The following is a 14897-nucleotide window of genomic DNA, read 5'->3' as shown; positions in this document are numbered from 1 at the left end:
CCAAGTACTTTATTATTTCATTTAACTCTTGCTGGGTGGTAACAATTAAAGCATGAGGCATCTTGAATACTGATGTACATCTATATGACATTAAATCTTAAAAGTGATTCTCCCTGGAAACATACATTGCACATATGCGTTTCATGATGTCTGACTAAAGGAGTTTTGCATCCTTTACACAGCGAAAGTGAGATTTGAATGCTTTGCTCTTCTTTCAATAAAATGTTCTTTTCAAAAGAATGACCTTCTCTTTTCTCGGGTGCAGTTTCATCTGCCAGATTAACATCACTGAACTTAACAGGTATAAATCCATTTTTTAATTACAACTGTGTTCTCAGGACAACATAACCAAAGTTTCAGACATTCAAAGAGACCAGCTTGTCAATTAGATTTGCTGGTACATAAGTCACAAACACTTATGCAGTGGCAAAAATGTTGTTGTATACCAAACACTGTCAGACTGCACTGGGTCAAGATATTGATATTTAAAAGGTGGCATACAGTATGTAAACAAATTATGAAATCTTTTCATTATCATGAGATTTTGCAAGACACCCACCTACTAGAGATCCCCAAGCCAACATTGTGAGGCTTGAATGCTCAGCTGCACGTTCAAATGAATGCCTTCTGTTGAATAACTATGCTCCTCCCCTCTGTTTTCTATGGCAGAGCTTCCTGTTAAAGCAAGATCTCTGCATTTATTAGGTGTACAACAGTGTTTTTACTGTCAATTCTTTAACAAAATGTTCATAGACATGTTTGAATATGTCAGACTTCAGTTACAGTTATTATCTGCCTCCAAATCAGTATGTCACAACAGAAAACTGCTCAATCGCACAATTAGCTTGAGCCTGATACTTGTGAAAGACTGACACCATATGGCCAATACTGACACAAGTTCATATCTTTGTATACTGTACTACAAAAATCCATCAGGAAAAAACACAGAAGGCAAAAACGTTGCCATCCTGTGTTTCACTCATGTCAAATTCTATTAAAGTAACATGAATACAACTAAGTAATTACACAAAGTTAAAAATGGAGCCCATTTGATGCCTACAAGAGAAATCAGCGAGGGAGGCTTCTTTCAGTCGTCTTTAAGCCCTCCAAAGACAGCTGTGGGGACACTCTTCTGTTCTAGCTGCACCTCTGTAAAAGGCCAAGAGAAGACATTTAACGCACATGTTTATAAATAAATGTGTGAAGTTCATTGTGTAAGATTTAGGGGCATCTATTGGCAGAAATGGAGTATTCATAACTATGTTTTTATTAGTTTATAATCACCTGAAAATAAGAATCATTGTGTTTTCGTTGCCTTAGATTAATACTTTTATATCTACATAGGTAGTAGGTCCTCTCCCACGGAGTCCCCCATGCCTACTCCCAGAACAGACAAATCAAACACTGACTCAAGATAGGGCCATTCCTGTTTTCATGTTATCGCCTTCGCCACTGTAGTTCTACATGCCATCTGCAACCACACCTAGATGCCACTAAATCCAGCACACTGAACCTTTAAACCTTTTATGTTCTGTTTTACTGATGAGGCTGTTGTGTCTCACCTTCTGGTCCCTGGTCGTCATCATCTTCATCCTCGTCATCATCATCAATGTCAATCTCATCAGGATTGGCTTGTTTGGAAAGCTCAGCCAACTCACTGCGAGAGGTGTCACTCCTGCACAGGGAGATGCAGAGAGTAAGATTTATGTGTCACCTTGTAGGCTGGAACACGAAGTCCAATTTTATAAAAAGGCAGAACCTTCACAGATAACTGATGATGATTCACTAGAGTAAAGGAAAAAAGACAAACCTGACAAAGAGAATCTTTTCTTTAGGCTTGGCTTTGTCCTGTTCGGCTTCTGCAGCAAGCTGCTGTGCTTTCTGCTCCAACATCTTCATGTCATCAATTCCCATTTGGCCTGGAGCGAGATCGGACACTGGATACAACATCAAATAAAAGGTTGGACAAACAGAGAAATATAAGAGAAGAATTAATACATTAGTTCTTGTACAGTTCTGCAGTGTAACCTCAGGATTTGGGACAAATATATGGCATCTGTAGGGCCCTACAAAATATGTTTGGTTTTTTTGGTTTTTTCCCTAGATTCTGTGTTTTTCCGCTTTAATTTTTCTGAATTTCGCACAATTAAATTGATTTAACACAATACTTTAAAGTGTTTCAATACAGTCCTAAAAGAAAACATTTCGCCCTTATGTAGACTACAGTGATTCACATCTGAACTTCATATTAGTCAATATTACTCTACTCTAAATTTAGCTGTTAGTGTCAAATTACTGTGTTTTTTGGATTACTTGGCACGAAGAAAATTTCAAAACTTCTACACGACTTTTCAAGGTCACATAATAAAATTTTCATGACCATTCACAATGTGTAAAACATACATTGCTCCATCCCCAAAATGCAGTTTAATTTAAAAGTAGTAGTAGCATGGGTGTGGAAACTGGGATTCACAGCTCCACATGGTAAATTACACTGTCATAACATTATTTTTCTCTTATTCAAACATGTCAGATTCAAACTCTATTCAAACATAATTCCAGCTAGCTGGCCTACATGAAAGGAGACAGAACACGTTGTCAAACATCATCTCATATTAGAACTAAATTACGTCAACAACTAGCCTACAGAAAATAAATTTTCCATTATGTTACATTACATGGAAGGTTATCTATGGAACATACACACAACCAAATTCCCTGACGTTTCCAAAACTTTCAAGGACTTTACCAAGCCAATAACTCTCCCAGGCCTGGAAAACAAGATTGTGATGTTGATTCCATGACTTTTCCAGGTTTTCACCAACTGTGGGAACCCTGAGCACTTGCTATGTGAACAGTCTGCATAGTTACAAATTTTGGGCTGCATGCAGACGTACATGTAACGTTTCTGTCACATGGACCACAGCAAAAAGTATGAATTGGCCAGCCATCTCAGTGTGTGTGTGTGTGTGTGTGTGTGTGTGTGTGTGTGTGTGTGAAGCTAAGCCGTGTCTTCAGTGAAACACACAGAAAGTAGGGGAAAGAAGCAGCATGCTTGTAAATTAAACCAAAACACAGCATCATAGTTTTCTCTGTTCATTTGGCTTAGGCACTGTGAAAAAAAAAAAAAACCAAACACTTATAATGGTAGGGAAAAACCCTGATTTTTACGAAGTGGTAAATTCTTTGATATTACATGTTCTACATTTGATTTCATTTCTATTAATCAACTCTATCCCTGTTTTCTGCATCATGGAATTCACATTGGTGGCTTAAGTGTTAATATAATTAAACATTCCCCCAATGCTCCACACAACCTAAAACATTTACAGCTAACAACTTAGTGCAAGCTCTCTCACCTGTACCTGTGGAGCTTGTTGTGGCCTTGAGCATCTGAGAGGACATAAAGTTGACCTGGGTGTTGTATGTGGCTTGGACACTGCGTTTGATTCTCAGCATTTCTCTAATTGTGTCCTCATTTCCATGGCGGATCTCGAATTCTTTCCAGGTCTGCCAGAAGTTTGCAGTCACCTGAAAGATCAAATTTGTAAATATATCAAGAGAAATTATGATATGTACATCACTAGTGGAAATGTAACATTTTATTCAGAAACAGTTTACGACAGGAGGTGGTTTATCTCACCCTTGGGTCACAGATCTGGGAGCAGTAGGAGTAGATTGCTCTGGCTCGATCAATCTCGCCAAGTTTACTCTCCATGTCAGCAAATCGCAGACACATGTCCCTTGCATGCTCATCAGGAAGGACCTGGATAAAAACAAAATTCTGATTTCAGTTATTTCAAATATGAATAGAACAGCAAACCATGTCATTTTGATTGGTCAGAAATAGTTAAAAGATTTGTGTTACAATCCACACATAATAATTTGAAAGTATAAAAACATAATCAAATAAAAAGATGCTCAAATACAACATATTGTCTTATTGATTGATCATTTTCCAATGTACCTCGATAGCTTTCTGGTAAATTGCTCTGGTATACGTGACTCCGTAAATTTCAGCTGCTCTCTTGATGTAGATATTGAACATGTGATGTCTCTCCTCAGTTTCTACTGCCTGCGTTGCTCTTTCATAGACAGCCATGGCGTGTCGTGCCAATCCATATCCCTCCTCCAACTTGGCATACAACAGGTAAATGGCTGGAAAGCAGGACACAGTGGTACATTGGCCATCAGTACATTTCATAAAGAGAAAAGCAGAAACGATGTGGAATATACTCTATACAAATTGTGAGCTACTTACTCTTGGCAAACTTTGCAGGGCAGCCATCCAGAGCTTGTTCAAATAAATCTCTGGCTCTCTCCAGCTTCTTGCCCCCATAACGATCAATGAACTTCGTAAGGTATGTGTTCCAGATATCATAAACATTTGGCCACCTGAAGAGAGCAATGCCACGCTCATATGCCTAAAAAGGTATTGACAAAGACATTGAAGAATCGTTTAAAAGGGTGGTACACCGACCAAGGCAAAAGCACACATTGACATTAGATGCTGGTGTAGTTAATTAGTGGTGTGTAATTACTTTGAAGCTTTCCTCAAAGTAGTTGTGCTCTTCAAGGAACATGGCATAGTTGATGATGATCTGTGGTGTGGCGATGCGGAGGTCAATGATGCGATCATACACTGCTTTTGTAGACTGAGGAAAGAAAAAAAGAAAAAATGGAGGAAGAATTAAACCAAATATACCACTCAGCACTCATGATTAACAGCACTTAGGGCTGGGCGATATAGACAAAAATTCATATCTCCATATTTACAGGCCAATTAGCGATACACCATATATATCTCAATATTTTCTACGAAAAGTAGAAAAGTGTTAAGTCATTTTCCATGGCCTTTAAAATGAATCTAGAGCTAAAATATGGTGTAGGTATTTTCATTTATTTAGGCTATTAATCATATTTATGCACACAGCATCAACAGAGAGGCCGAGGGAGGGAAAGAGAGAGAGACACTTTTTCTGCAGCACATACGTCTTGTATATGAAACGTCTGTGTCTTTGCTACACTTGTAAAACAGACACGCTGCTCAGTGTCACAAAATAGACCACAACTACCAAGAAGAACGGTGACATGTTATCACCACCTCACACAAAGTAGCAGCGCAGTGCTGGATTGCACGTGTGCTACTGCGGCAATTTCATTCATCTCAGACTGATTTAGCGTAGCACGTGCAACATATAAACCGATGTCACACTGTAGACTAATTAACAGACAGATTAAACAGAGAAGCAGCTCTGTGTCTCTCTGAGTGATGCTGGAGAACTTGTGAGTGAGTGAGTTGGGCAAAGCTGTGCAGAGAGTGTGAGAGAGGAGAGCAACTTGACCCTATGTTGATATAAATGGTGTTGTCTGAATCTGTATCTTGTTTGAAAATATATCGATATATTGTACATAGTCGTTATATCTACTATACTATACTATACTATACTATACTATCTAATATAAATATCTAGTTTACCTGACATATGATGTATACTTTCTGCAAATGTAGTAACTAGGGGTGTCACGATTCTCCAAATCATCCACTTAATTTGAAATTTGATTTTAAGGTCACAAATCAATTCAGTTGAAACCATTTCTTTCCAGCGCTGACAGCTATGTCATTGTTAGATTACCAAGCATGGATTTGTCAAGACCATGACACCTTTGGTTGAAGGCCCTGACAAGTGCAGTTCCATTTTCAAATTCTTTCTTTAAAAGATGGTATCAAGTGTGACACAGCTGCCAAATTATTTGAAATGTGCTAAGGCCAAATGGTCAGATTTATAAAATTTATTTTTTATTAATTTACTAACAATAACTTATTTAACCAGTCTACTGGGAACAAACTGTTACACAAAAACAAAATGAAGAGCCACTAGATGGCAGAAGCATACTTTACAAAAACAGCTTCAACTTCCTTACTTCCAGAAGGCAACCAGATCGAATTTGTTTATGTCTGTGTGAACATGTGCTGCCATATTTGTCATGTTGCCTGAGGTGGCGTATGGTGCTTGAATGCAGCATAGCCTACAAACTGTAGTTTTCTGTCAACATCATGTTTGTTGTTTACATAATTCACATGGAAGGCAAAATCTTGTCACACCACTGACTTCAGGGATGGTTTTTCAGTTCTGTGTTTCCTCTGTTATCTATGACTACGGCAGCAGCCTTGGTGTCTGGAAAAGTGCAGCTACAGGCAACTAGTAAACTACACTGTGTCATCTTTGAAGTCTTTATTTTTTCCTTCCGCTTCGCTCAAGTAGGAGGGGGTGGAGAGGACAAAAGATATTGCAAGAATAACAGATCCCACAGAAAGTGAAAGCTTATTTCAATCGATTTTGCATTCAGAATCAAAATCATGATACCCCTAGAAATTACATACACCTGTAAAACCACAGACATGCAGTGAACATACCTGAAAAGTGCCCAGACTCTCCTCCAAGTCCGCCAGCATAGACCAGACCTTCAAGGACTTGTAAACTCTGTTTTGGACTGGCTCAGATGCATCGAAGTACTCTGCTTTCTTGGATGGGATGGCTGTAGCTTTCTATATTGAAATCATTAAAAAAAAAAAAAAACATGTCTTACAACTATATCCATAAATCAACTACACACAAAAACCCAAGTGTCTAATACATTTAAAAAGGTGCAATCAGTAATATTTTACTATTTGATAATCAATTGCTAATCAATGTCAGTCCATTATCTGGTGCTGAGATTTTTTTTTTTTTTTTTTTATTTCTACACAGGCAGAGCTACCCCAAATCTGTTTATTGTCGGTACTCCCATCTCCTACAGCCTTAAACTATCTGCACTACGCTCTTGGCTTTGTTCCCCCAAACAAGTCAACATCTGTGCATTGTCTGAAAAGAGGAAAAAGATCTAGACTAAGCAATCAACAATATGCAATGTTTTTATCAGTCAAGAGTTCAAAGTCCTACACTAACATCATTATGATATGTAGCCTCAGGTCTTATCTATGAAGTCCTGTATCAGTTTCCTGGTGTCAAATTCACGTGTGAAAATCACAAGCTAAATCAGGATAAAGAATTCGCTTTCGAAAATCCAACTTTTCAATGTTTTTGTAGTTTCTCAGTCCTGCCACTAGATGTTGCTAAACATCTGGTGTAAATGTGGCTTTTATTTTACTGATTGCAACTGTAATGATGTCAGCAGGTGAGATGTAAGTGTCTCACCCTCAGTATGCGCAGTGCCTGTTCATAGTTCTCATGGCGTAGCTCCATCTCTCCATATTCACACCACACTGCGGCAAGGTCATCCACCTGCTTGTAGTTCACCTTGGTAGCCTTCTCAAAAATTGTCCTGGCCTGAGTGACAATCAGTGGATGTAGGACATATCAATAACAGAAAACAGCAATTGGATTTGAATTGCAGATGGTTTCTAGAATTGTTGTGAAAAGACCTCAGTGACTTACATCATCCAGCTGCTCATTTTCCTCATAGAATTTAGCAAAGGAAACCCAGAGAGAGTGAGGTTTCCCTGTGGCCTTCATTGGATCCACTGTCTGCACTGCCTCTGTGTATGTGTTGATGATCTGCAGAAGATAGGGTAAGCACACATCCATGAGTAACATCAACATCAAGGTAATAGGCCTAACTTTCTAATATGTGGTAATAAGTTTCATGACATATGTGCAACTGCCAATTTTATTCTAACCACATTGCGAATGTTAGATGAGCAGTCATTCTAAACTGACAAGTGCGTGCCTACAGTTGGCAATCAGCATACTGCCACAACCCCATTTCTTTATATAAAGGAACATGTTTGCCTTAAGGTGTATCATGGACACAGTGTGTCTTGGCAATAACTTCCAGCAAAGCTAGGTATGTCATTTACATGTCATCGGCCTGGGAGGTAAATCAGAATCTTTTATATACCTTTTTATATATGTGCAATTTCAGTGCAATAGTAATTGGTGGGAGTAGCCAAAAATTATAGACCGATTCAATAAAAATAATGAAAAGCAAAACTGTTACATTTCAACTTCTGGAGAATCCGATATGGATATTGTCTGGAGTTTCCCTTTCACACATGTAGCACACAACAGAGAATTGTCTGTGTAGATTACACCATGGTCACATAGCCAGTTTGTTACTTGGTCATTAACAACAGTCTCTTGCCATTCCTTGAATCTGAGTGACGATTTTGGCTTTGGCCCTTACATATGCAAGTTCCCAAATCTCGTCACCTCTCCAGTTAGACATTTTCGTTAATGTTTTCATTAAATAATCCTCCTTCTTCACCTTCGGACACTTGTTTTCCTGCAGTTTCGCACAATCAGCATGATAGAAACACCATCAACGCGCCCACTCACTTGTTGTGAGATCTCTGGACAACTACCTGCTGAATTCAACATTTGCGTTCTCACATACAGCTCCTCTGGGTGATATTGGATAATTTCAGGTTTGCAGTTTATGTGTGAAATGGGCTACATACTCTACTGTAAGCTACAACTTGGACACTCAGTTTTTATAGTTGAACATTTCATTTAGGACCGTGATTGTTGAGGATTACAGGGCATCAATTTTATAGTTATCGAATACATTTGGCCAATGCATTAGTAAATAAACGTTTTTGAATATCATTAATTTAAATATCTATTTAGGACTTTTTTAATGAATGTGGTTTTTCCATAAGCTATGCATTTGGTAAAAAGGTGTCTTCATCTCATCTTCATCATTTGGTGTATGTATAGTCTGGGGCAGTTGTATATTGGTTCACAAAAAAACAAAGTCAGGTAAGAAAATATGCCGTATTTGTATGTAAACATTTGCATACATGGTTTAAGCATAGATTTGTGAATGAGGCCCAATGTGTGTGGTGTTTCTTAGATGTTATACCACTTTGAATTGTGTGTATACTGTCCCTGTCAAAGAAGAAAAAAAAAAACATATAAAGAAAGCCAAAAGCCTCACCTGCCGTGGATTGCCCTCATACAGTTTAACCCGCTTGTGCCACTCATGGACATTATGAGGGTTCTGCCGCAGTAGTACACTGTTCAACAGGAGGGGCCGCCGGGCTATCAACTGCTCAAAGCGAGCGAGTCTAAGCTCCATGTCTATGTCATCTGGAAGGAGAGGGACAGTGAGTAAGACATGCACGACAAAAGAAGCGCAAGCAACACTGCCAATATTAATGAATCCACACATACCATCATCATCCTTCCCCATCTCAGAGGTGGTCTCCATCTTCGCTGCAATCATGCTCTCTTCAAACTGAGCGTAACTATCAAACACTTGTGTGAAATCCCTTACTGTTACCACTGTAAGGATGGCCTCCTCATACACATCGCGTGCCTGAGAAAATAATGACATATTATTAGTCATAGGCTGTCAGTCAACCAGACACACAGTAAATAAATGTGAGGCGAACGACTAGCTTAATATAAAGCAGAGGAGTATTTTGGATAGATATCTTTCAATATAAGTATAAAAACTGAAGCCTCTCAGAAGAAACACACCTTCTCAAAGTGACCACTCCTGATGTAATAGTCAGCTAAAGAGCACCAGAGTTTTCCAAGCTGGTCTGTGAAGCGAGTGAGGCCCCCTCGGATGATGGCTCCAACATTCAGAGAGGTCACTTTATCAGGGTTCTGGGAGATCAGGTCACAGAGCTCATGCCACAGCTGCAACAAACGAGTGCAGAAACAAGATTTAATAATCTTCCTGGTCAGAAAAAAAAAAAAAAAAAAAAATTGGAATGAGAACAATATCTTACTTGATAGTTGGACTTGCCCTCTTTGGACACAAAGCTTTCATCATTGACAACAGCTGCTAGTCGCACAGCTGCTTCATCCAAGCGGCCAACAGATCGTAAGTAGTCTATGTATTCCTCTGCATTCTCTGGAGAAAGCTACATGGTACAAAGAGCAGACAGCATATATTTAGAGCATTCATTTACAAAGAAAAAGTTCACTTAAATTTCAACGTCATAATCTACTGACAGCTTTCCTTTTCATAGTCATAGTCATATTTATAGTCAGTCATATTTATTAACTCTTCACCACAATTGTGATATGGAGTACAAACAAGACAAAATACAAAATAAATGATGAACAGTCCAGTCAGAATGAGTCATCACAGATCAGAAATCACAGTTCAATAGTAATTTCATCTATAAATACTAATCCTATTCTGTTGTATGGATAATATTTTTAGGAAATGTGTTTTGCTTTCTAATTAATATAAAGCACAATATAGTATGCTGTTAAGGCCTTTTGGATGATTGGTGAAACATCCTCAAGCCTAAATCCAGTAGTCTTTCACTTGGCTGAGAATCTTTAGACATTTAGAAGAAGAAGAAGAAGATATACTTTATTAATCCCTGATGGGAAATACAATTTTTTTCCACTCTGTCGTCATATACACACTGGCCACAAAATACACACACATGTACAAACAGCACCTTTAAATGCATTTAATGGAGAGATGTCAGACTGAGGGAGCTGCCTTGGACAGGTGCCCTGAGCAGTTGGGGGTTTAGTATCTTGCTCAAGAGCGCCTCAGCAGTGCCCAGAAGGCAAACTAACATCTATCCAGCAACCAGTCTACACTCCATGCTTGTTCTGAACGGGAGCTTGAACCAGCGACCCTCGTCCCTATGGACTGAGCTACTGCCGCCCCATTTACAGAAAATGTTCAGCTAATAAGCTGCCACTCAAGATGCGCAAATACAACTATCAGTGTAATCACAAACCTCCCTAAATGACAGCTGCTGTATGGAACTAGTTTGTGTATCATGCTCTCACCTTAAGGTACCTACGGTACACCCGGATGGCAGTCTCAGGCAGGGGCAGGTTACGGACAAAGCGGAGATACAGAGGCCAGATGCGTGGGTGCTGAGTAACAGGAAGAGCTCTGAGCGCACGGTCAAATGTTTGCCGACTTCTTGTGATCTTGCATTGAGACACAAGGAACTGGCAGTAATCGAGCCAAATTCTAGGCATCTAGGAAAGGAAAGACTGACGGTTAGTTTCAAGCAAAATTTCCACAGACTACAATGTAATGCTATTTTATGTTGATTAGTAGTTCTTTATAGGATGAATTACCTTATGCATGAACACCAATGCCCTTTCGTGGCAGTTATTGATCTCCTCATAGCCTGGGTCAGTGACACATTTCCCCTTGACTTGTTTTCGTCTCTCTCTCAGATAATTGTACCACAGCTTATAGCTGTAAAAACAGGACCATAGGCAGATAACGTTAGTAGCTGAACACAATCTAAAACCTGATTTGGCCATCTTGACTCTATCACCTAGTTGAAAGTCAACGTTCGTACCCATATCTATTAACAACAATGCTAGTCACAAAACGTCTCATCTTCAATGCAAAGCATGCACGTGCAAATGTGGTTGCAATAATTTGTGGATTTGCACGTACCCGTGTTTACTTGTATCTAAGTACAATGTGGATGTCATCTGTAATGTTAGTTACCTGCCGGGCAGCTCTTTCAGGGCCCGTTCATATATCATGTTGAGGGTGGATTTGGCTCCATTCTGTTTGAACTCGATGTAACGCATCCAGCATTTGACTGAGTAGGGGTTCCTGATAATCTCCTCTTCATAAGGCAGATCATCGTCCTCCTAACAGAACCAGAAATTACACAACAGATCAGATACAACTGTAACGTTAAGAACTTTATAGACTTTGCTAAAGCTAACATTAGCACGTCAGAGTAACGTTGCTGTAATGTAAACAACTTGTTTGTAGATTGTTAATTACAACATTCATAATAACCAGTAACTGTTCTGAGTTCAGAATTAAGGTATTATAATATCAACCGCAGATTACGAGCCAGTCATATCTGACAACTACGAGCCGTTACAAGCTAACTTCAACTCTGTTACACACACAGCCAAGCTAGCGTTAGCGCCCTAGTAAAGTTAGCTAGCTAGCTAACTAACACTCGCTGTCAGTAAACGCTAACCGATAACATTATATTCAAAAGTGTTTCGTACAAACATAACATCAGGTTTTCCGTTTAGCGAAGTCATTTCTTCCTGGAGGGAATAGCCGTTTGACATAAAAAAAAATAATGCTAACTGTGGCTAACACCAAGTAGACTTCTCAAAGCATGTAGCCTTCAGTGATACTTCCGGCCGCGTCACAACACGTCACGTCACATCACGTCAGATGATTTTTATTTTTATTTATTTAAGATCGCTTGTTTTAGTCGCACAAAAAGTGGATCTTGTATCAAATGTCGTATTTGTGTTTGATCTGACAATTCCAAGGATTTTTTTTTTCAAATCGTACTCATACTTTGAAAGTGGATTGTCTGACACAGATGGATTATTGCATGAATGGGCCTATGGGGTCCAAAGTGTCAGGGGCCTTTTCTGGCCTTCACCTGCAAGATGTCATCCAAAGAGACACATACCACACACACACACCTGGAAGTGACACAAAAAGACGACAAAGAATTACAAAACAGCTGCAAAGAGACACAAAGACACTCACAAACACTACAAAAGGGGCAAAACAACCATAAAGAGACACAAAATAACTGCAAAGAGACATTAATAACTACAAAGACACTTAAAATGACCACAAAGAGATGCAAAAATGCTGCAAAGAAACACAAACACACTCACAAACACTACAAAAGGGGCAAAACAACCACGAAGACACAAAATAACTGCAAAGAGACATTAACAACTACAAACACATTTAAAATAACCACAAAGTGATGTAAAACAACTGCAAAGAACCACAAAGAGACTCACAAACACTACAAAGGGGACAAAACCATAAAGAGACACAAAATAACTGCAGAGACATAAACAACTACAAAGACACCTAAAGTGACAACGAAGAGATGCAAAACAGCTGCAAAGAAACACAAAGATACTCACAAACACTACAAAAGGGACAAAACAACTATGAAAACACACAAAATGGCTACAAAGAGACATTAACAGCTACAGAGAAACTTAAAATAACTACAAAGAGATGCAAACCAGCTGCAAAGAACCACAAAGAGACTCACAAACACTACAAAAGGGGAAAAACAACCATAGAGACCCACAACATGACTGCAAAGAGACATTAACAGCGACAGAGACACTTAAAATGACCACAAAGAGATGAAAAACAGCTGCAAAGAACCACTAAGAGAAACACAAACACTCCGAAAAGGGCAAAACAACCATAGAGACACAGGAAATGACTGCAAAGAGACATTAACAGCTACAAAGACACTTAAAATGACCACAAAGTGGTGTAAAACAGCTGCAAAGAAACACAAAGATACTCACAAACACTACAAAAGGGGCAAAGCAACTGTGAAGACACACAAAATGACTGCAAAGAGACATAAACAACTACAAAGGCACTTAAAATGACCACAAAGTGATGCAAAACAGTTGCAAAGAAACACAGAGACTAACAAACACTACAAAAGGGGCAAACAACCATACAGACACACCAACTGACTGCAAAGAGACATTAACAGCTATAAAGACACTTAAAATAACTACAAAGAGATGCAAAACAGCTGCAAAGAACCACAAAGAGACACCCAAAATGACTGCAAAGAGACATTAACAGCTACAAAGTCACTTAAAATTACGACAGAGAGATGTAAAACAGCTGCAAAGAAACGCAAAGAGACTCACAAACACTACAAAAGGGACAAAACAACCATAAAGAGACACAGAATAACTACGAAGAAACACAACACCACAGAACAACAGTATAAAGATGCTAAGCAACCATAAAGTCAGTGTGTCTTACTCCTATATAGAAGTGGTGGGGGGCCTTCTGCATGTCTGTGCCCAGGGGCCCACTGTCTCCTAATCCACCCATGTTGGCTGAGCAAACCACTGACATCTGAAATATACAGTCACATACACTAATGTACATTCATTAATTCATACTATGTTAACAATGCAATGATAACTTATGATTCTGATGCTGAAGTGACTGTAGTATTAACCTATGCAAGCAGCAGGGTATTTTTCTGTGTCAATGATCCTTGTCAATGTCATAAAGAAACAACCGACTGAAATACAGAAAGTCATTGTAGCTCAAATGACAGCTAGGATACATCTTGTAAAACAATAACTTCAATCATTCCCTTTTTTGAAACCCTTACAAATGCATAAAAACAATTCTACATGTGTGACTAATAGGATGCAGAGATTTTGGCCTACCATAAATACTATGGTGAATTTCCAAGACATAAAAAGGCTATAAAGTATGTTTGCAAGTTATAATATTACAAATGATTTTTAAAAATTAAAAAAACTATTTTGTTAATACTTCCAAAATGCATTTGGATAGTTACCGGCTGTACATTCTGGTGCCAATGCCAGCAATGTATCAAAAACATAGTCACATAGTTCTTCAAGGACATTGAGTTTTCATAACAGCAACAACATCAAATGTGGCACAAGGACAAAGATCTTTGACATCCGAGTGGGACTTTTTATAGGTCTTATCTCAGCGTGGTTGGCAAATGTTCTTCTAATCCTTTTAAGGCAAGGTGTAATACCACTTGAACTTTATGGAAAGGCCCTTCATTCAATTTTACCAGAGGAATATGAGACCCGCAAATGTCCTGCAACTATATACCAGCACCCCTTGGGTGCTTCTCCAAAATTAAGTTCCATTCCTGGCTATGGTCATGTTTAACTGCAAGGGCAAGTAGACACAACATCTATTATATGTGATAAAATCCCTCTCAAATAAGTTTAAATTTGACTAAATTACTGGAGCAAATTGGAGTAAATTATTGGAGCAAATTAGTTGTTCAAAAACCAGAGCATATATTAAACAGCATCTATTTTGGGACGTACTTTGGACATTACCATCACACTTATGTTTTATGAGCAGAAATAAAGCTACGTCCACTGCTTCTATTTAAAACATGT

General features: G+C 38.7%; 1 protein-coding gene across 1 annotated transcript; it reads right to left on the bottom strand.

The window, feature by feature from the left end:
• On the bottom strand, positions 1–12121 carry xab2 (XPA binding protein 2). The gene is made up of 19 exons (XM_033644892.2): positions 11982–12121; positions 11458–11606; positions 11073–11196; positions 10773–10970; positions 9743–9877; positions 9486–9650; positions 9177–9321; positions 8941–9092; positions 7440–7559; positions 7200–7331; positions 6419–6550; positions 4542–4655; positions 4262–4424; positions 3968–4158; positions 3644–3766; positions 3360–3531; positions 1811–1937; positions 1563–1675; positions 1–1149 (listed from the first exon to the last, which is right to left on the bottom strand). The coding sequence occupies exons 1-19, from the start codon at positions 12045–12047 to the stop codon at positions 1088–1090; spliced, it is 2583 nt and encodes an 860-aa protein (XP_033500783.1). The 5' UTR covers positions 12048–12121; the 3' UTR covers positions 1–1087.
• Positions 12122–14897: the final 2776 nt, after the last annotated feature.

The sequence above is a fragment of the Epinephelus lanceolatus genome, chromosome 18 (genome assembly GCF_041903045.1).
Source record: "Epinephelus lanceolatus isolate andai-2023 chromosome 18, ASM4190304v1, whole genome shotgun sequence".
Classification (NCBI taxonomy): Eukaryota; Metazoa; Chordata; class Actinopteri; order Perciformes; family Serranidae; genus Epinephelus; species Epinephelus lanceolatus.
This window is presented reverse-complemented; position numbering and strand designations above follow the sequence as displayed.

What these genes read in the sequence shown, in the direction of transcription:
- xab2 (XM_033644892.2), bottom strand. Translation starts at nt 12,047, where the DNA reads ATGTCAAACGGCTATTCCCTCCAGGAAGAAATGACTTCGCTAAACGGA. An exon ending in AGGGCAAGTCCAACTATCAA is followed by an intron (nt 9,651 to 9,742) that starts GTAAGATATTGT and finishes CGTTTGTTGCAG; the next exon opens with CTGTGGCATGAGCTCTGTGA. An exon ending in AACAAGCTCCACAGGTACAG is followed by an intron (nt 1,938 to 3,359) that starts GTGAGAGAGCTT and finishes TGTTGTATCCAG; the next exon opens with TGTCCGATCTCGCTCCAGGC.